At 37.7% G+C, this 23944-nt stretch overlaps 1 protein-coding gene and 1 pseudogene across 1 annotated transcript; one reads left to right on the top strand and one right to left on the bottom strand.

Annotated features, from left to right (window-relative positions):
• The first annotated feature begins 867 nt into the window (after window positions 1-867).
• On the top strand, window positions 868-4486 carry LOC116194735 (annotated as a pseudogene).
• Window positions 4124-7802, bottom strand: LOC116194738. The gene is made up of 9 exons (XM_031523630.1): window positions 7723-7802; window positions 6754-6817; window positions 6461-6517; window positions 6112-6233; window positions 5930-5968; window positions 5330-5418; window positions 5153-5231; window positions 4509-4556; window positions 4124-4286 (listed from the first exon to the last, which is right to left on the bottom strand). The coding sequence occupies exons 1-9, from the start codon at window positions 7747-7749 to the stop codon at window positions 4251-4253; spliced, it is 561 nt and encodes a 186-aa protein (XP_031379490.1). The 5' UTR covers window positions 7750-7802; the 3' UTR covers window positions 4124-4250.
• Between the last annotated feature and the right edge of the window lie 16142 nt (window positions 7803-23944).

Raw genomic sequence — 23944 nt, 5'->3', positions numbered from 1 at the left:
ATCAACTCCAATACAAAAGGGAGATCTCAACGAGTTTCGAAAGTGCATTTTTTTTGTTTATTATTCAAGTTAAAAGTTAATTTTTTTACGTAATTGTTACAACGTGAACTAAAGTATGATTGACGCAGCATGGATAATGATTTCTCAAGCCTAAATCTAAATTTAGACTCAAAAGGAGTAAAACATGTTTAATCCTTACGATATGCTAAAAACAAAGAGTTATGACAAACTTAAAGTATTATTAAGCAACATGTCTTCATGAAATATAGAGTTCTAGCCTTCTGTTACAATGAGATGGACTACATATATAGTCCTAAGACAACTAAGAAGATGCTAAAATATAAAAATAGAATCTAAACTCTTACTATGTAATTTTCTAAAACAAAACAAGTAATTGTTCCAAAATAAGAAACTAAAAAACTCTTGACTCAAACTAAAATTGAAAATAATATCTAATTCTAAATATATTTCCATCTAAATAAAATATACTACCTAATTAAGATAGTAATAGTCATAATCTATGGATAAAAATATTTCATCTTCTCTTTCCGCATCACGAGAATATTTCCTTAATATATCTTTATATATGCTTATTTGGGTTTAGACTTGTTGATATGGATTTGGATAGAAAATCTTCATTATCAACGAAGAAATATGGGAAAGATGAAGCACTGGGTCTTACATGCTCTTATCCATAAATGAAGAGATTTCGGATTTGGTTTTCATCAATTGAGCTATCCATACACCTTAATTCGCATTTTTCATTTCCGTTTACGGCCTATAGGCTCTTTTGCTTATCTTAATGATAAAAAGTGCTCATTTCGGAAATTCTTGGGGAAAATATTTATATTACAGAAAAATGGAGGGACTGAATCATCAAACCAACGAACCAAAACATAGATAGATACGAGAGGGCAAATACAAACCCTAAAACCTTCCGGACCCGCGAAAAGGTCCACCGTACCAGCGCCACTGTGACCATGGCCGCGAGCTCATCCTACCCCAGCGGCGCTTTAACCGGCACGCGCTTCTCCGACCTCCAGCCGCCGCTGTCAGAGCCGGTTCTGGAGGCCATTCGAGAGGCCGGATTCGAGTTCTGCACTCCGGTTCAGGCCGCCACGATCCCCTTGCTGTGCAGTTTCAAGGACGTGGCTGTAGACGCCGACACTGGCTCCGGCAAAACCCTGGCCTTCGTCGTGCCTCTAGTGGAGATTCTCCGCCACTCCTCCTCGCCTCCGAAGCCCCACGAGGTCTTATCTCATGCATCAATCCTCTTTCTATTGGTCTAAAAGATTGTTCTTTTGCCTATTTGTGCTCATTTTTGGAGTATAGGATCGAGAAAGGTTCTTCATTTCATAGTATTGAAGTCCCGGAACAGTTCAAGTCATGCTTGGTAATAGTTTCGACAGCATTTTGAGCTGCTGCACATGCTTACTTTCTAGTGGCGTAGCTTATTCGATGAATTGAACTTTTAGATACAATTTCCTGCAGGTAATGGGGGTTATTATTTCCTCAACTAGGGAACTTTCTTCGCAGATATATAATGTTGTGCAACCTTTCATTGCGACTCTGTCGAAAATCACGTCAGCACTTCTTGTTGGTGGGGTCGATGTTAAAGCCGCTGTGAAGAAAATAGAGGAAGAATGAGCAAATTTATTGATAGGTACGCCTGGGAAGCTCTATGATATAATGGAGCGCATGGATGTATTGGATTTTCAAAACTTTGAGGTATTGTTTTGGTGGTGCTCCAATTCCCTGAATCTTCTCTTTCTGTTTCAAACACGGGCAGCAACAAGATTATAAATTTGTTTAAGGATCATGATTGGTAGCTTTTCTCGCATTTTGGCAAACATTTATCCAACTTCAGTTTAATTGTACCCTCTTACTTCAGTTCTAACATATATTATCTCTGATCATATTTCCTTTTAATGTTGTCTTTTCCTAATCTGGTAAATAAATTATCACAACTGTATAGTTGTGCAAAGAATATCTCCTACCGCGGCCTCAAAATCCTGTTCCTTGGTGCTACCTCATTGGACTTGATATGTGATATTTTGGTTTATGGGGAAAAATGGCCATTGTGATATGTAAGAGCAAAGCCTGATTCCATATAAAGCTAACAAAAAATTTTCTGGTTGGAGCAGATATTAATTTTAGATGAGGCTGATAGGCTCTTGGATATGGGGTTCCAGAGACAGATAACTTCTATTATCTCTCGCTTACCCAAGCTTCGCAGAACTGGTCTTTTCTCTGCGACACAAACTGAGGCTGTTGAGGAGCTATCTAAAGCAGGTTTAAGAAATCCTGTGAGGGTTGAGGTGCGGGCAGAATCTAAACCCCTCAATAATTCGTCACAGGATTCAGGTTCTTCAAAGACCCCTTCAGGTCTTCATATCGAGGTAAGCTATGAAAGAGGGGGAAACAGAAACTTTCTGCTGTTTCTACTATTTTAGGAGATTAGAAACTTTTATTCAAACCCTTCTTGGTTAAATATGCCCTGATGGTTTAGTCCTTTTCACTTGTGGATGTGTTTTTACCTCACAGTATTTGGAGTGCGAAGCTGACAAGAATCCATCACAGCTCATTGATTATCTTATGAAAAATAAGTCTAACAAGATTATAGTGTGAGTTGCTTGTGAAATAGCTCCATCTTATTTGTTTGGCTATGTTAGAAGCTCTGAAAGTGACTGAGCTTTCCATAAATCTGAAAATTATTTCCTCATTTTTTGTAGTTACTTTATGACCTGTGCTTGTGTTACTGGGGAGTAGTTCTTCCTTGCCTCTCTTCACTGAAGGGCTTGTCTTGGATTCCTCTCCATGGGAAGATGAAACAGGTATATGGAACCAAATATACATTCTGAAACTGTTGGTGTCAAAAAACTCATTATCCCCCATCTTTTATGTATCGTAGAGTGTAAGAGAGAAAGCGTTATCTTCATTTACATCGCTATCAGCTGGTGTTCTCCTATGTACTGATGTGGCAGCACGTGGTCTGGACATACCAGGTGTGGATTGCATTGTTCAGGTATGTCCATATACTCAGTTGTTTCAGTCGTTCTCTTTCTCTCTCTGTTTTTTTTTTTTGGTTGCTTAGTGTGAACTACTTTTCATTTGAAGGTGATAAATATCATGCATTGTCCATTTCAGCTGTTGTAAATGATGAAGCAATAAGTCCTTTGTACTTTTGCAATATGATCCCCCTCAAGATCCAAATGTTTTCATTCATAGAGTTGGCGAACTGCTAGAATGGGCAGACAAGGAAATGCGATTGTTTTTCTGTTGCCTAAGGTTCTTTAATTAATACTTCTGATCACTTTGTTGAACATTAAAAAGTCTATTGTGGTGAATTAAGTTGATATATTCTATTTTTTCTTTTACTTAGGAGGAAGAATACGTTGAATTCTTGCGGATAAGAAGGGTTCCGCTTCAAGAGAGGAAATGCTCTGATGATGCTCCCGATGTCGTTCCTCAGGTGCGTATCATAAAATCATCATGGATTTCCGGCAAGATGTTTGCTTTCTCAATTTAGTCATCTTCTGTTCTTTAGTCTTCTCAGTGAAATTTGCTTCTTCCACTCTTTTGTTTCTCTCTCTTAATGAAGGAGAGAATGGTAGACTCAGCCTTAGCTGATTCTGGCTAGCTCTTGGGAGTCGATGTTAGTTAATTTTTTTCTGCTTGTCATCCATTCATCTTTGTAGTTGAATCGCTTGCTAAGGATAGTGATGACACTCATCCTTTAAGAAAACAACTTCATGCCCCTCCGATAGTTTTGTTGCAATGCGCTTGGATCTTAACATGTAGCCAATATGGTGTCAGATGCGATCTGCTGCTAGAAAAGACCTGAGCATTATCTTTCACAGGCTACCCATTTTCTGTAAGTACTCATGTATTATATATCCAAAAATATAATTAAATTTACCAGTGAAAAAGCTAAAAGACTATTATCACATCAAAATCAAAATTGGGAATTTTCTTTTTTTAAAAAAAAATATTTTTGTAGTCCCATCACTTGGTCAACTGGATAATATCTACCCACGATGGAGTATAGATGACAAGGGACATCACAGTGAAATTGAATCTCCCTAGATATCTTACCTGTACTGATCTCGCAGTTATGCCTTAGGACTTGGAACTCACTATGCAATGTGGAATCGAGGGAGCCAAAATTTATTAGCCAATCAAGTACTGTCGAAAGACGTGGTTCCTCAAAAGTTGACGGGAGAATATGAGCTTCGAGAGCCTTCAGACGGTCACCGGAATTTCTGCCCTTGAGAAGCAAAGAAACTCTATGAACAGAGAGGATATATCATTAAAGCAGGAAACATTTGGTTTTAAGACTCATTACTCGAATTCAGAAGGGCAACACGGTTATGGGTGATAAAATTTCTAATTAGTAATGAGACAGAGCAAGATATTCAATGCATCTATGTGATGATAGTGTTTGTCCAAACTCTTCTGAATATGACAGAAAAAGGATGATATTGAAGAGTCTGCTTTTGTAACAATACCTGTGTCCTGTGAGGTAAATTAGCCCAGAACTCCAAATTTGGAATTGCCTGAAAAAGTGAAGGCAAGGAGGCAACAAAGTCAGTTCCAACCAGCAACAACATTTTCAAGCAGAAACAACCATGAAAAGAGAGAGAATGCTACTTCTCTTAAAAGAAACATTACGTGCAAATTGAAAGAATCAGAAAATAAATCTTTGAAAGCATTGATTTCAAGTTCTTATTGACAGGAGGGAAACATATATCATTGGATATTATGACCCATCCTCTTCAATAGCCGGCCAAAAAAATCAATTATTGGTCCAATGATCGAGGCGAGATGCCACATATCTTGAGCGTTTTCAGCTTCAAAGGTCACTAGAGTCCTCTGGCAGTATCACCGAAGTATACAAGGCTAGTGGATAACATTTTTGTTATTGATGTGATTTATCTGACCCCCAAAAGACCAAACTCTTCCTTACGTAAATTTTGCAGCATACAATTAACCTCTGGACTTGAAACAATTGCTTTGAAAACTCTTGGTCTTACTATCCACCATGAGGTGACAAATTCATGCTACTACAAACATTGAAGAAGCAAAAATTGACCCGATCAAATGGACTTCCCTCAGTTAAGAGTATTAATTGGTAACAAGATGGAAGACATACATCTATTCCGTGAACTCCAAGCACAAAATATCGATACACTGTACCAGCTAAGAGATACCCTCCTAAGAGAGAGAACATTCTGAAACGCAAAAAGAAGATAAACATATTAGCAAAACAATTTCCAGAAACTTACCATGTCCATGTGAGATTTAAAAAAAATACAAACCGAAGCCTTACAGTATCACGAAAATACCAAACCAACCCCATCCTCTGCCATGAATGTATACAACTTTGGCACATCCAGAGGGATGCCTCAGCACTGTAGCCTATTGACAGTTGAACATTTGATCAGTTTCCCTACAAAAACTAACTGAACAAGATTTTCCATTTATACAGAAGTCTGAAACAAATCTATCCTGACCAAAGAGCATGGGCGAGAACATATAACATCTTTGCCACCATAAATCTAGGGAGTTCTGTAATTAAAGTAATTAAGTATCCCATAACCAGAGGACAGAAAGTTTGCCTGGCTATATAGGAGATCTAAGTAAACCCCACTCTAATAGGTAATAATTTCCCAACTTTCATAAAAATATTACTCCTTGAAATACTATCTGAGCTCGATTAGTTGCCATCTCCAGAAATACCAGGAACATGCAGTAATGAATGCATCATCTCACAGTGCATATTAAGGCAAGATTTACTGGGGAAAAGAGGAATTGCACTAATGTAATGTTTTTCAACCACTTCAAAGGCTTTCCTGAGTTGCTAATAACTGTGGTACTATTCTATGCCAAGTGAACAAATGAACTTGTCAAAACCTCTCGATTCACTCACATAGTCACAAGCTCCTGATCTCTCCAAAATATGTGGTCCCTGCAGAGCAGAAGGTGAACAAAACTATTTAGTTAGTAACACGCAATAACTAACATATTGTTTCTTTAATATTTTTTCTTTGCTCTAAATACAACTTCAAGGGGCAAAAATGCTCAAGTGATTTATCCCAATCAGGTTCTTACTTGTGCTCCACTATAGTCACATAAGACTGTTACAGTAAGTGAGCTGTTGACCTTCTTGTCATCAACCTCTTGGTTAACACTAGACATCTTAACAATTACACCACTATGAGGATTCTTTTTATCTGCAGCATTAATGATGAAAGGCAAATCAGACCAGAGTATACGCCAAAAGCGAGCACTAAAACGGGAGATTAAAACAAATTGCACTTTGTATTTAGAAACACTTATTGCTAATAATACCAATTGAAAATAAACTGAGATTTTAAAATAGCAAAAATTCAAAAGCTGACGTGCATATAAAACATATTTATATCTCAAATCATTTCAAATAATCAAGATTTTATCTCACCGGCAATACTAATGTTGACGCCAGACGCATGGCCAATGGTGGTGCATACAGGATATCCTGCACATAGGATTTAATGAATTATAGTAACACTTATCAATTACTTAAATATGGCATGCATTGATGTCCCAAATTAGCTGAATCTACCCAAATTGGTTCAAGGCATTATATACAGAGGATCGACAGCACCAAGGAAATAAAACAGAGACAAGGAATACTTTCTGCAGTAGTGGCTTCCATAATGATGGTTTTGTTATTATTTAACAAGCAGCGCAAATAACTCTACGAGTTATTACCTCCAACATCATTTGCTACAAGTGCACTGCATTGCATGCCACAATGTAATGGACCACCGCAATCCTGTAAAATTTAGCAGAGCAGCCAAATTATGCGCTCCATCAGAAAACTTGGAAATGGAAGCTGAACTGGATCAACAGAAAGAGAAAGGCAATGCATTTCCATGAAAAAGACCAGCACTGTTCTATGCAGGTGAGCTGGCAGAAACATGTTTGGTCTAGCCCTTATTGCATAGACAGCAGTTTGCAATAAGCTGCTCACACTTGATCAAAGTACTTTCTACCCCCTAAATCTTTTTGCTCTGTACTTGAGGGTAATAGTGGGGATCAATTGCTTTTGATTGTGAATTTGCTAATAAAGTTTGCATCCATGAAATTGCAAAGGACAAGGGAAGTTGGAGTTTAGAATAAGAAGGTGACTTGGATGGAGAGTTGTTTCTGTCGTGATTCTCAATGTGCCATGCAATGTTCATGTCCACTATTATGTTAGCATATGCAAAGAGCAGCTGTATTTTAGTTGTTCTTTCCTGAGCTAAGCAGGATGTTAAAATGCATTCTCTAGGACAGAAAATTTTTGGGGTACGCAAATTATCTTAATTTTAAGAGCTGATCCCATCTAATCGGCAGCATATCTGGCAGAATCACTTTTGCCGATATATGTTGTCCGGAGGAGCATCCATTTGACAAACTTGAACTTGGTTAATCTTTATATAGAAGGAAACAAGCGATGACTTTCCCTGTAGGTGAACCAACTGTCATATTACTGAGCTTCTCTAAGTCTTCCAGAAGATGTGTTCTGCTATGTAACCGTCTAAATATTTTCAGGACCCCTCGACATATGATCAATCAGATATGACCAAAAGCCAGCTGAGCAAGAGCAAAACTTAGTTGAATAACGTGCAGTTTACAACTATAAGCCTATCAGCTGAAAGACAGAATTTGGAAAATGATACTTCATAAGATATTTACCGAGCAGTCAAACCATCTAAGGTTCATCGTGATTGAAGATCATTCCATTGCAAACCTGTACAAGAAAATAAAGACACAGCAAATTATCAGTGAATTAACTTTGACTCGTCAACACAAAATGATTATATATTTAACATTTTGTTTTCTTCAACCATAAAGACTATCTTGGATGTGTCATCCACCTAGAGTATGACAATCTATCTATGAAATAATATATATGCCCCTCGTAATTTAGATATCTTTCACTCTGCCTCTACATAATAAAATAATAGATTGATCCTTTTAGAAAATTCGCAACTTGCATCTTTCTTTATCGTACGTCAGCAATTGATAAGCATCGATTTCTGTGGAAATGACGCAGTACATCTCAAAAAGAGTAGTTGTGCAATTAAATATTTTTGGAAGAAATTTATTTATATCTTTGGTCCAGTCCAATTTTGTTACGCGGTGTGCAAAAATAAACCACATCGAAAAAAAAACTCATGCTAATAGGATGGATTGATCAATCAATCAGTTTTAATCTTTAAAAGCCACAAAATAGAGACCTGGTTATGCCACGTAAGCCAATCGTAAGCCTCCTGCTCCAAATTGATTGACTTTTCGATTTCGATTAAATGAACTCTTACTACATCTTATTTATGTTAAATATAATGTATTTTGGACTTTTGTTTATATCTTTTGTATGTAATAATATATAATTGTTAGGAAGAATAACCAAACTTGTATGCAGCGAGTTGTTCTTTCCCATCTTGTGTGATCAAAACATGATCTAAATACAAGCAATAAAGAAGATCGAGAGATACCAAGATTTTAAACGTGGAAACTCCAATGTAGGAAAACCACGGGACTAACTTCGGTCCAACTTCACTTCACATTATTCATCAAGGACGAGCCCTATGATCAACTCACAACTCGAGAGAAACACCATGTTGGATCAACTACTATCCGTCACCCAATAGAGTGGATCCCTCACATGTGGATCTACTACTTATTATCTTTAGCTTTGCGTCTCGTGACTAACTTGGGGTTTAATTATCTTCCTTGGTCACTAAGCAATTTAAGGGATATACTACCAAATCGGGACTTCTTACATCCGATTTAGACTTAAATAAACACAATGAATATCTTCACAATCTAATAGGCTAAAATTGGTTACTTCACAATGAATATCTCCACAATTTCTATTATTGGGCTATAACTGGCTACCGGAATCCATAAGAATCCACAAAGATTCTTTCCTCCATATGGGAGGGATTTTCCTAAAAAACTCCCCATCTCGACTGTATGAAGGGCAGACCCTTTGCTCATGCTTATTAAGACACATGCTAAATTCGAAGCTCTGATACTACTTGTTAGGAAAAAAATTATTAGGCTTATACGAGTATGAGCCCATCTATTGTTGGGAATTGATGTATGCCATATAGGCAATCTGTCATAAGTTCTGTAAAATGACATGTATTACACTTTAATATGAGGCATTTCTGTTATTGTGTAAATTGCGGTAAATATGATTTTACACAATAATGTCTTTGGAATAGTAGGCTCAATAGGCATCAAGTATGACTTGATTGTGAGATCCTATAATTACTGAATATTATTCCTAAATGTCCCTAGTCAAAGTATTTATCGTTAATTAGGACGACGATAATACGGTTAGACTAGCGTGGGTGTTGATTGATGACGAAGTCTCACAGGTCATGGATGTGGAGACATCGAGTCACATCGCATGTTTACGTTAGTAATAATTTATACTGGACTGACCCGCCATGAGACTGCTACAAGAGTTGTTACGTGATTGTCATTAGCCGATCTCATAGTGACGATGGTGCAGTGGTTCTTTGACTTAAGGTCACCATGGATTCCTACATGTAATGCTGTATACTTTGATGCTGTCAAATGTCACTGTAATAGGCTGGTTATAAAACACAGTTATTGAGTATATCACAGAGCATGGAGAGGAATGTGAATGACCAAGATAGGATTTGTCCCTTCTACGAAACGAGAGCGATATCTCATGGCCGCTTGGTGGGAAGAGTCTAAAAGTGTATGCATACCTAAATGAGTCGATATAGGGATATAGAGCTCATTTGTTCTAATAGACTTACTCGGTAAACCAAGAAAGAGAGATTGAGCCATACAAGGATGTCATCGACCATGCCATGGGCTCAGTAGAGATATAAAGGACAAAAGGATTGTACTGTATAGTAACATAAATCACAAGGTTCGTCGATAAATTGACTTTCTGATTACTTGAGTAACAATTATGCATTACTAGATGCCGCTCACTGTTTGTTATATTGAAATAGAGATTTTGACATTACTGTCAACGTAATCGGGAACCTACAGGGTCACACACTATGACTAAATTGACATGATAATTTTGAAACACTGAAACTGTTTAATAAAAATTAGACGAGTTAAGGTGCAACTGATTAATCAGATATTTAATGATATTAAAATTACCGATTAATTAGATCCAATTTACTAGATTAATTGGACCCGATTTATACACGAAATAAAGACACGAAGTCCGAAATTGAGAGCCACGTGTGGTATACATGCTATGCCACTCAAGGATTAATGCATGGGGCCATGTGGCGTTTGGGAGGCTTAATTTCAGCCATCCCACATCGGCCAAACATGGATAATTGATTTCTCCATTGCCTTATAAAAGGAGCTCAAATGTTGAACTTTCAGAGATAAGGTAAGGCATATAAATATATATATATATATATATGTATGTCCATGTATGAATTTATATATATTGAATATTCAAGTTGAATTGTTCAACTTAAATTGATCCAATTAGTTTAATAATTCTAAGTGTTGCACCGGTGTTTCTTTCGAGCGTTAGTTGCTAGTACTGTCGACCTCGAAGATCCGTCGACGAAGTCGATGTGGATACCGGTAGAGGCGTCGCGCTTGGGATGCTCGATCGACGATTTTAAAATTCCAAGTACGCTTTATCTACTTCTATTCTTCTAGTAGGTCTTGGGATTAGTTTCACAGGTAGGAAATTTTGAATTTCTCATCATATTAAGCTTCCGTAGGCCCCGTGAAACTTACAATTGGTATCAGAGCCTAGCTAGTTAGAATATGAGTAGATAATAGTATGAAATATGATTTTATGCTTGGTACTTGTGCGATTATGTTTGATATTTGCGGTACATGGCTGTTAGACATGGACTAGGTCATATTTGTGTTAGTATAATAGTCATACGTACGGACTATTATGTAATTGTTACATAATAGTGTATGGTGAGATCGATTAAATATTGATAAAATCCCTCAAAATATTATGTCCATAGGCTTCCACCGTGTAATGCTCGTTAAAATCAAGATCGATGAGCTTGTAGACCTTTCCCTCGCAGGATGCCCTCAACTATCATGGTAAGACGTGATGTTTACCTGTGGGTTGGATTTAACTGAGCAAGCCTAATAAGATTAGGAGTTCAGAGGCAAGGAGTTGGACATCGATCTATAAGATAGATTAGAATAAGGAGTTATTCACCCAACTAGTCAAGAGTTGCAGGTGATGCAATTGCGAAAGTAAGTTTCATACCTAAATAGTCAGTTCTGGGTGAATCAGCTATCGCTGACTCAGAACTTGGTGAAATATGGATCTTGGACCACTATGAGAATGAGATTTTTCGAATCAATGGTGAGGGTCGTTGATTTGATAAAAATAATTGAAGCAATATTTAATAAAGTTCTCATTAAATATTGTTATGTCATAATACTTATTATGCATATTTCTGTGGTAGTTACCATGGCGACGAACACTTCTAGTACTTTCTGTTTGCGATCAGTCCTTGAGAAGGACAAACTGTTAGGGAATAATTTCCTGGGTTGGTATCGGAACTTGAGAATTGTTCTCACTCAGGAGAAAAAGTTATATGTCTTGGAGCAACCTCTTCCTGCGCCACCACCTGATGATGCCCCCCGAGCAGAGAAAGATGCTTATAGTAAGCATCATGATGATGCTGTGAATAGACCATTGCAGCTTACAAACATTTCCGGCACTATGTGGATCGACAAAACCCTCAGGTTGTGTCATGTACACATCCTCGAGGAGTGTCCCATTCAGGAAAGTAGTTTTAATGTCAATCTACCTCATAATCATAATAAGCTGCAATTGGAAGCAAGATCTTAATGGATTTAAACATAGCCACCGGGAAAAAAGTTTCGTCATAGTCAACACTAAAAACTTGTCTGAAACCTTTTGTCACAAGTCGGCCCTTAAAAGGTATTTACATTACCGTCCATGTTAGTCTTTTTCTTGAAGACCCACTTACACCTAATGGGCCTTACCCATTCAGGTGGATCAACCAAAGTCCATACTCAGTTAGTGTATATGGACTCCATCTCAGATATCATGGCTTCCAGCCATTTCTCGAAGTCTAGGCCTATTACGGCTTCCGCATAGGTTGTAGGCTCATCATTATCTATGAGTAATACGTCATTGTCTTGAGTCATAAGAAATCTATATCTCTCGAGCTCATGACGTATCCTACCAGACCTACGAGGCTCATGTGTCACATGTGCAGAAGATTGTACCATAACACCTTGTGGTACATGTTCTGCAACCTCACCCGTCGATTGGTAAATGTTATTTTGTAGTAGAACTTCCCCAAGTTCTAATTTTCTCCCACTAGTTCCTTTGAAGAGAAACTCTTTCTCAAGGAATACAACAGTTCGAGCGACAAACACTTTGCCCTCGATGGGATTAGAGAAATAGTATCCTTGAGTTTCCTTAGGATACCCCACAAAGTAACATTTGTTCGACTTTGGGCCAAGTTTATCCGAAAACAATCTCTTCATATAAGATTCGCAGCCTCATATTTTTAGAAAAGACATATTAGGATGCTTCCCGTACCACATCTCATATGGTGTCTTTTCAACTGATTTAAACGGAGCATAGTTTAGTATGAGCGCTGCAGTCTGTAGAGCATATCCTTAGGAGTCAAGTAAAGTCCGCATGACTTATCAAAGATTGAACCATATCTAATAAAGTTTGATTCCTCATCTCAGCTACACCATTCCACTATGGTGTTCCAGGTGGAGTAAGTTGGGATAAAATTCCACACTGTCTAAGATAGTTAGCAAACTCATAGCTCAAATATTCACCTCCGCGATCTGATCGAAGAACTTTAATGCTCTTACCCAACTGATTCTCCACTTCATTCTTAAATTCTTTGAATTTTTCAAATGATTCGGATTTGTGTTTCATCAAATACACATCCAAGTCTACTGAAATCATCAGTAAATGTAATGAAGTAGAGATACCCACCTCTAGCAAGCTTGTTCACTGGTCCACATACATTGGTATGTATGAGAGCTAGAAAATCACTAGCTCGCTCACCATTTCCGGTAAAGGAGGCCTTAGTTATTTTCCCCATTAAGCAAGGTTCGCATGTCTCGATCAATTCTAAATCAAACTAGTCCAGTAATCCATACTTATGGAGTCTAGAGATACGACTCTTGCTAATGTGGCCTAAACGACAATGCCAGAGGTAAGTCGGGTTCGATTCATTAGACTTGAGCCTTTTGGTTTCCACATTATAAACGGGTGTATCTAGATCAAGACTATACATACCATTACTTAAATGTGCACTGTCATAATATACATTATTCATGTACATAGAACAACACTTGTTCTTGATAGTGAAACAAAATATCTTCTTGTTCAAACAAGAAACATATATTATGTTTCTACTTATAGCAGGTACATAATAGCAGTCGTTAAGATCTAGTACAAGCCCCTATAGTTCATCTAGTAGGCAAAGACAGGTGATAAGTCCCTATAGTTAATGCAGCAACCCTTGCTCCATTTTCAACTCGTAGGTCCACCTCGCCTTTTACTAACGCTCTACTATCACGTAGGTCCTGCATATTTTCACAAATATGAGCACCACACTCGGTATCTAATACCCAAGATGTAGAAGTAGTAGATACTTTGATCTCTATAACATGGATACCTGAAGTGGAAGTCTCACTTCCCTTCTTCTTCCTCAACTCTTCCAAGTACACCTTGCGATTTCGCTTCCAATGTCCATTGTTGCCACAACGGAAGTAGTAATCATCCTTTGACACCATGACTTTAGGCTTCAATGCACTCGAGTTATACTTGAATGCACCTTTAGCCTTCTTGCCTTTGCCTTTTTCTTAGTCCCCTGGACCATCAGAACATGCATCCCTTTGCCGATATCCTGCTCAGCTATTCTCAACATGTTAAGTAGTTCAGGCAATGGTTTGTTGTGCTCACTCATATTATAATTCATGATGAACTGACTATGACTGCTGGACAATGACTGCATGACTAAATTTGTGGCCAACTCTTGACCCAGAGGAAATCCCAATCGTCCCAGAGTCTCCATGTATCCAATCATCTTGAGTACATGGGGACCTATCGGGCTGCCTTCAGTCAACCTTGCCAAAAAGAGTGCCTTAGAGATCTCGAATCTCTGATGTCGGGCCTGCTCTTGATAGAGCTGCCTAAGATGCACGATTATATCGTACTATAAGCATGAGACTAACACGAGATATCCGACGTTCACGGCATCATCATGATGCTTACTATAAGCATCTTTCTCTGCTCGGGGGGCATCATCAGGTGGTGGCGCAGAAAGAGGTTGCTCCAAGACATATAACTTTTTCTCCTCAGTGAGAATAATTCTCAAGTTCCGATACAAACCCAGGAAATTATTCCTTGACAGTTTGTCCTTCTCAAGGATTGATCGCAAACATAAAGTACTAAAAGTGTTCATCGCCATGGTAACTACCACAAAAATATGCATAATAAGTATTATGACATAACAATATTTAATGAGAACTTTATTAAATATTGCTTCCATTATTTTTATCAAATCAACGACTCGCACCATTGATTTAGAAAATCTCATTCTCATAGTGGTCCAAGATCCATATTTTGCCAAGTTCTGAGTCAACGATGGCTGATTCACCCATAACTGTCTATTTAGGTAGAGAACTCACTTTCCCAATTACATCACCTGCAATTCTTGACTAGTTGGGTGAATAACTTCTTATTCCAATCTACCTTATAGATCGATGCCCAACTCCTTGCCTCTGAACTCCTAATCTTATTAGACTTGCTCAGTTAAGTCCGACCCACCGGTAAACACCATGTCTTACTAGGATAGTTGAGGGCATCCTGCGAGGGCAAGGTTTATACGCTCATTGATCTTGGTTTTAACGAGCATTACATAGTGGAAGGCTATGAACTTAATATTTTGAGAGATTTTATTAATATTTAATCGATCTCACTATACACTATTATGTAACAATTACATAATAGTCCATACGTATGACTATTATACTAACACAACTAGGACATAGTCCATGTCTAACAGTCATGTACCGCCAATATCAAGCATAAGCGCACAAGTACCTAGCATAAAGTCATTTCATGATATTATCTACTTAGATTCTAACTAGCTAGGCTTTGATACCAATTGCAAGTTTCACGGGGCCTACGGAAGCGTAATATAAGGAGAAATTCAAAATTTCATACCCGTGAAATTAATCCCAAGACCTATTAGAAGAGTATGAGTAGATAAAGCGTACTGAAATTTTAAAATCGTCGACCGAGCGTCCCAAGCATGACGCCTCTACCGGTATCCACACCGACTTCGTCGACGGATCTTCGAGGTCGGCAGTGCTAGCAACCAACGCTCGAAGGAAACACTGGTGCAACACTTAGAATTATTAGACTAATTTGATCAATTTAAGTTGAACAATTCAACTTGAATCTCCAATATATATAAACTCATACACGTACACATATATCTATATATATATATATGTATATGCCTTACATATCTCTGAAAACTCAACATTTGAGCTCCTTTTATAAGGTAATGGGGAAATCAATTATCCATGTTTGGTCGGTGTAGGATGGCTGAAATTAAGCCTCCCAAACCGCCACATGGCCCCATGCCTTAATCATTGGGGTAGCATGGCATGTATACTAGACGTGGCTCTCAACTTCGGGCCCCGTGTGTCTTTATTTTTTGTATAAATCGGGTCCAATTAATCTAGTAAATCGGATCTAATTAATCGGTAATTTTAATTTCATTAAATATCCAATTAATTAGTTGCACCTTAACTCGTCTAATTTTCATTAGATAGTTTCAGTGTTTCGAAATTATCCTGTCCATTTAGTCATAGTGTGTGACCCTGTAGGTTCCTGATTACGTTGACAGTAATGTCAAAATCTCTATTTCAATATTACAAACAGTGAGCGGCATCTAGCAATGCATAACTGTTACTCAAGTAATCGAAAAATCAATTTATCGACGAACCTTGTGACCTATGTTACTATACAAAACAATCACTTTATCATTTATATCTCTATTGACCCCAAGGCATGGTCGATGACATCCTTGTATGGTTCAATCTCTCTTTCTTGGTTTACCGGGTAAGTCTATCAGAACAAATGAGCTTGATATCCCTATATCGACTCATTTGGGTATGCATACACTTTTAGACTCTTCCCACCAAGCGACCGTGAGATATCGCTCCCGTTTCGTAGGAGGGACAAATCATATCTTGGTCACTCACATTCATCTCCATTCTCTGTGGTATAATCAATAACTGTGTTTTATAACCAGCCTATTACAGTGACGTTTGACAGCATGAAAGTATACAACATTACATGTAAAAATCCATGGTGACCTCAAGTCAAAGGACCACTGCACCATAGTCACTGTGAGATCGGCTAATGATAGTCACGTAACGACCCATGTAGCAGTCTCATGGAGGGTCAGTCCAGTATACATTACTACTAATGTATACCTGCGATGTGACTCGATGTCTCCACTTCCATGACCTGTGAGACTGGGTCATCGATCAACACCCGCACTAGTCTAACCGTATTATTGTTGTCCTAATTAACGATAATACTTTGACTATGGACATTTAGAAATAATGTTCAGTAATTATAGGATCTCACAATCAAGTCACACTTGATGTCTAATTGTGTAAAATCATATTTAACGCAATCTACACAATAATAGAAATGTCTCGTATTAAAATGAAATACATGTCATATTATAGAACTGAAGACAAATTGCCTTTTGAGTGTACACCAATTCCCAACAATCTCCCACTTGCACTAGAGCCAATATGACATCTCTCTAATGCCTATAGATCTAGTGTGAGCCTCGTGCTTGCGCTGCATAAGAGGCTTCGTAAGTGGATTTGCGAGATTCTCATCTGTTGGTATTCTGCATATCTTCACATCTCATCTGTCGATGATCTCGCGAATGAGATGGAAGCGCCTGAGTATATGTTTGGATCGCTGGTGAGACCTTAGTTCTTTAGCTTGCGCAATGGCTCCATTGTTGTCACAATGGAGATCCACTAGGTCTGCGATGCTAGGAACCACAGCAAGTTCTGTCACGAACTTCTTGATCCAAACGGCCTCTTTTGCGGCGTTAGAGGCTACTGTCTTCTGCTTGGAACTCTTCCAACTCATAGCACCTCCATTCAGGCAGAACACATACCCTGACTACGATCTACTATCGTCCTTATTGGTCTGGAAGCTAGCATCGATGTAACCTCTTACAACAAGCTCTTCTTCGCATCCATATACCAGAACATCTCTTTAGTCTTTCATAAGTACTTAAGGACATTCTTTGCTGCGATCCAGTGTCTCTCACCTGGATTTGATTGGTATCGACTCGTCATGCTCAAAGCATAAGAGACATCAAATCGAGTGCATGGCATACATGATAGATCCAATAACTGATGCATATGGAATCATATTCATGCGATCCCTCTCCTCTTGAGTAGAAGGACTCTGAGCCTTCGAAAGGTTTATGCCATGTAACATAGGCAGAGACCCTTTCTTAGAATCCTACATGCTAAAACGCCGAAGCACTTTATCTATGTATGTACTTTGACTTAGGCCAAGTAGTCTCCTAGATCTATCTTTAGAGATCCCGATACCTAACACATAGGTAGCTTTGCCTAAGTCCTTCATGGCAAAACACATTCCCAACCAAGTCTTCATAGATTGTAGGGAAAGAATGTCATTCCCGATCAAAGTATGTCAACATTAGGATGATCACTGCGCTCCCACTAACCTTCTTGTAAACACAGGGTTGATCTTCATTCTTAATGAAGCCAAACTCCTTGACTGCATCATCAAAACGAAGATTCCAACTCCTAGAAGCTTGCTTCAGTCCATAAATCGACCATTGCAGCTTACAAACCTTTCCGACACTATATGGAACGACAAAACCCTCAGGTTGTGTCATGTACACATCCTCGATGAGCGTCCCATTTAGGAAAACAATTTTAACGTCCATCTACCGGACCTCATAATCATAATGAGCTGCAATTGCAAGCAAGATCCTAATGAATAAGCATAGCCACCAGGGAAAAGGTTTCGTCATAGTCAACATCATAAAATTGTCTGAAACTTTTAGCCACAAGTCGGCCCTTAAAGGTATTTATATTACCGTCCATGTCAATCTTCTTCTTGAATACCCACTTACACCTAATGGGCTTTACCCCTTCAGGTGGATCAACTAAAGTTCACACTTGGTTAGTGTATATGGACTCTATCTCAGATCTCATGGCCTCCAGTCATTTCTCGAAGTCTGGGCCTATTACGGCTTCCACATAGGTTATAGGCTCATCATTATCTATAAGCAATACGTCATTGTCTTGAAACACGAGAAATCCATATCTATCGGGCTCATGACGTATCATACCAGACCTACGAGACTCATGTGTCACCTGTGCAGAAGATTGTACCATAACACCTTGTGGTACTTGTTCTGCAACCTTACCCGTCGATTGGTCAATGTTATTTTGTGGTAGAACTTCCCCAAGTTCTAATTTCCTCCTACTAGTTCCTTTGAAAAGAATCTCTTTCCCAATGAATACAGCAGTTCGAGCGACAAACACTTTGCCCTCGATAGGATTATAGAAATAGTATCCTCGAATTTCCTTAGGATACCCCACAAAGTAACATTTGTCCGACTTAGGTCCAAGTTTATCCGAAGACAATCTCTTCACATAAGATTAGCAACACCATATTTTTAGAAAAAACATATAAGGACGTTCCCGTACCACATCTCATATGGTGTTTTTTCAACTGATTTCAATGGAGCATGGTTTAGTATGAGCGCTGCAGTCTGTAGAGCATATCCCTAGAAGGAGTCAGGTAAGTCCGCATGACTTATCAAAGATCGAACCATATCTAATAAAGTTTGATTCCTCCTCTCATCTACACCATTACACTGTGGTGTTACATGTGGAGTTAATTGGGATAAAATCCCACACTGTCTAAGATAGTCAGCAAACTCATAGCTCAAATATTCACCTCCGCGATCTAATCGAAAAACTTTAATGCTCTTACCTAACTGATTATCCACTTCATTCTTAAATTCTCTGAACTTTTCAAAGGATTCGGATTTGTGTTTCATCAAATACACATATCCAAGTCTACTGAAATCATTAGTAAATGTAATGAAGTAGAGATACCCACCTCTAGCAAGATTGTTCACTGGTCCACATACATCAGTATGTATGAGAGCTAGAAAATCACTAGCTTGCTCACCCTTTCCGGTAAATGGGGCCTTAGTTATTTTCCCCATTAAGCAAGGTTCGCATGTCTCGATCGATTCTAAATCAAACGAGTCCAGTAATCCATACTTATGGAGTCTAGAGATGCGACTCTCGCTAATGTGGCCTAAACGACAATGCCAGAGGTAAGTCGGGTTTGAATCATTAGACTTGAGCCTTTTGGTTTCCACATAGATCTATAGGCATTAAAGAGATGCTAGATTGACTTTAGTGCAAGTGGAGATTGTTGGGAATTAGTGTATGCCCTAGAGGCAATCCGTCATCAGTTTTATAATATGACATGTATTTCATTTTAATACGAGACATTTCTGTTATTGTATAGATTGCGCTAAATATGATTTTTCACAATAATGTCCTTGGAATAGTAGGTTCAATAAGTATCAAGTGTGACTTGATTGTGAGATCCTATAATTACTGAACATTATTCCTAAATGTCCCTAGTCAAAGTATTATCGTTAATTAGGACGACGATAATACGGTTAGACTAGTGTGGGTGTTGATTGATGACCAAGTCTCACAGGTCATGGATGTGGAATAGTAGGTTCAATATGCATCAAGTGTGACTTGATTGTGAGATCCTATAATTACTGAACATTATTCCTAAATGTCCCTAGTCAAAGTATTATCGTTAATTAGGACGACGATAATACGGTTAGACTAGTGTGGGTGTTGATTGATGACCAAGTCTCACAGGTCATGGATGTGGAGACATCGAGTCACATCGCAGGTATATATTAGTAGTAACGTATACTGGACTGACCCACCATGAGACTGCTACATGGTCGTTACGTAACTGTCATTAGCCGATCTCATAGTGATTATGGTGCAGTGGTCCTTTGACTTTAGGTCACCATGGATTCATATATGTAATGTTGTATACTTTGATACTGTCAAACGTCACTGTAATAGGCTGGTTATAAAACACAATTATTGAGTATATCACAGAGCAGTGGAGAGGAATGTGAGTGACCAAGATATGATTTGTCCCTTCTACGAAACGGAAGCGATATCTCACGGCCACTTGGTGGGAAGAGTCTAAAAGTGTATACAATCCTAAATGAGTCGATATAGGGATATCGAGCTCATTTGTTTTGATAGACTTACCTAGTAAATAAAAAAAAAAAGAGATTTAGCCATACAAAGATGTCATCAACCATGCATTGGGCTCAATAGAGATATAAAGGACAAAGGGATTGTACTGTATAGTAACATAAGTCACAAGGTTCGTCGATAAATTGACTTTTCGATTACTTGAGTAATAATTATGCATTGCTAGATGCCGCTCACTGTTTGTAATATTGAAATAAAGATTTTGACATTACTGTCAACGTAATCGGGAACCTACATGGTCATACACTATGACTAAATCGACGGGATAATTTCGAAACACTAAAACTGTCTAATGAAAATTAAACGAGTTAAGGTGCGACTGATTAATTGGATATTTAATGAAATTAAAATTACCGATTAATTAGATTCAATTTACTAGATTAATTGGACTTTATTTATACAAGAAATAAAGACACACGGGGCCCAAAATTGAGAGCCACGTGTGGTATACATGCCATGCCACCCAAGGATTAATGCATGGGGCCATGTGGCGGTTTGGGAGGCTTAATTTCAGCCATTCCACACCGGCCAAACATGGATAATTGATTTCTTATTACCTTATAAAAGGAGCTCAAATGTTGAGCTTTTAAAGATAGGTAAGGCATATACATATACATATATATATATATATGTAGATATATGTGTACGTGTATGAGTTTATATATATTGGAGATTCTAGTTGAAATGTTCAACTTAAATTGATCCAATTAGTTTAATAATTCTAAGTGTTGCACCGGTATTTCCTTCGAGCGTTGGTTGCTAGCACTATCGACCTCGAAGATCCGTCGAAGAAGTCGGTGTGGATACCGGTAGAGGCATCACTTTTGCGACGTTAGGTCGACGATTTTAAAATTCCAGGTACGCTTTATCTACTCCTATTCTTCTAGTAGGTTTTGAAATTAGTTTCACGAGTATGAAATTTTGAATTTCTCCTTATATTACGCTTCTGTAGGCCCCCTAAAACTAGCATCTATAACCTAAAAGTTTAAGCTGATAGGTTGTTGAATTAAGTCTTATATAAACTTGTGAATTTCCTCTCACATTTCTGATATGAGATTAAACCTCTAACACCCGCCCTCACATAACAATCATGGGCTCTAAACCCGCTACCATTAATGTGGGTTTTTTTTTTTAAATCCACATGGGCCTTCGACCATTCTCCACATATGAGAGAAATCGGCCCAACAATTTTTTCCCTTCTTGACTATATGGAGGACATCGTCGTAATCCCCGCGATACGATGACAAACAACATTTTTCCATCCCCTCAATAACTGATCTGGAGTCGAGCTCTCCTCTCTTCGTACTTGAGCTTAACTACCACGAGGTGGGCTTCCTCTTCTACTTTTCTAGCGAGGTGAGATAACAGACTGTAAGTTAGGCTTCCATATGCGGGCTCGACTTCGCTGGCCACGAATTCCACACTTGGGATTGACGTGGTGTGAGTCCCTTCATCGGTGCGTAATCACCTAATTCTGATACCACTTGTTAGAAAAGGATCACCAAACTTGTATGCAACGAGCTGTTCTTTCTCGTATCATATGATCAAAACAAGATCTTAATACAAGCAACAAGGAAGATTAAGAGATACCAAAATTCTTAATGTGAATACCCCAGCGTGGAAAAAACGACAGAACTAACCCCGATCCAACTTTACTGTACTGATAGTGATTACACTTTACATTATTTAGCAAGGACAAACCCTCAAATCAACTCACAACTCAAGAAACACTTTCTTTGATCAATTACTATCCATCACCCAATAGGGTGAATCCCCTTATATGTGGATCTATTACTTATTCTCCTAAATTTCACGTGTATTTATATTCATGACTGACCTAGGGTTTGATTCTCTTCCTTGGTCACTAAGCAATCTAAGGGATATGCTACCAAATCATGATTTCTTATATTTGATTTAGACCTAAACAAACACAGTCTCTATTATGGGCTAAAACAGGCAACTGGAATCCATGATGATTCTTTGGAGGAGGAGGGATTTTCCTAACAATAATAAAGGATTATTTTGAAAATCAAAAGTTTTCTTATTAATTGAAAAAAATTCTCGAAATATATTATATGTCTAAATTTGATGTGCTAAATATCCTATAAATAAGAGACAAAATTCATTTTATAAGTCATCTTTCTACGATAACTGTAGTTTTTCCTTTATTATAACCTCTACGTGATATCATTCGCTCTTTGCATGTACCTTCCTGTATATATTACAAATTTATTATTTTTTACTACTTAGGTTATTTCATTTTCTTTTATTGTCATGTTTTCTAATTCTTTAACTTTTTTTCACAATATGCTTATTTTGTATATTTGATATAATATATAGTCTTGACGTCGATGTTCTATTTATATCCATTCTTATTTTGCCATATGTGTTAATTATCTATTTTTATAATACAAAAATTAACAAAGAGTTATCGCACAATGCGCAGGTATCAATAAATATATAAAATATAATATATATTGATCCATAATTTTTTTATTCGTTCATAAATATAACACGAATGGTTACTGTACATAATACATATGCATATATATATATATATATATATATACACACACAAAAAGTTCAATGCCAAAAGTTCCATTATTCCCAAAATATTTTAGCTAAAAAGGCCCAACATGATGTGAAGTCTAAAAATTTTATATAAGCATTTCGCCCAATTTCTAATGGAATGTTGACCAAATGTTATGCCTTAAAAAATGGTAAATTTTGACGACACCCCTATAATTTGTGAAATACCCAGTAATACTCAATTTTTCAAAAATTAATTACACAACACCTCTCATTTCACTGAGGTGACATCAAGAGAACATTCAGTTTGCCACGTGAATCATATATCACAGAACTGTACAAATCGACCCGTTACCTGATTTCTTTACCGGAACCAAATCTGACCTGATTTAAGAAAAAAAGTAGAAATCAACGAAAGGAGGGGTGACGTGTGGTTAATTTTGAAAAGAAGTGATGTCGCTGGTCATTTTACAAACTATAGGAGGTGTCATCGAAATTTACCCTAAAAAATCAAATTTTTTGTGTTGTATGTTAAAAACACTGAAAATAATTCAATTGGAACTATTTAGTAAAAAAAATGTCAAAAATTTTATACTATATAAAATAAAAAGAGACTATTCTCATTTTATCAACTTCAATACAAAAGGGAGATCTCAACGAGTTTCAAAAATGCATTTTTTTTATTTATTGTTGACGTGAAAAGTTAATTTTGCAGGCAATCGTTACAACTTGAACTAAATTATGATGAAATATGGGAAAAAGGAAGCACTGAGTCTTACATGCTCTTATCCATGAATTAAGAGATTTCGGGCCGGTTTCTCATCAATTGAACTATCCATGCACCTTGATTCGCATTTTCATTTCCGTTTACCCGCCTATAGGCTCGTTTTCTTATCTCAATAATAAAAAGTGCTCATTTCGGAAAATCTTGGGGAAAATATTTATATTACAGAAAAATGGAGGGACT

This window comes from Punica granatum, chromosome 2, assembly GCF_007655135.1.
Source record: "Punica granatum isolate Tunisia-2019 chromosome 2, ASM765513v2, whole genome shotgun sequence".
Lineage (NCBI taxonomy): Eukaryota > Viridiplantae > Streptophyta > Magnoliopsida > Myrtales > Lythraceae > Punica > Punica granatum.
The sequence above is the reverse complement of the archived record's forward strand: the minus strand, read 5'-3'. Positions and strand labels throughout refer to the sequence as shown.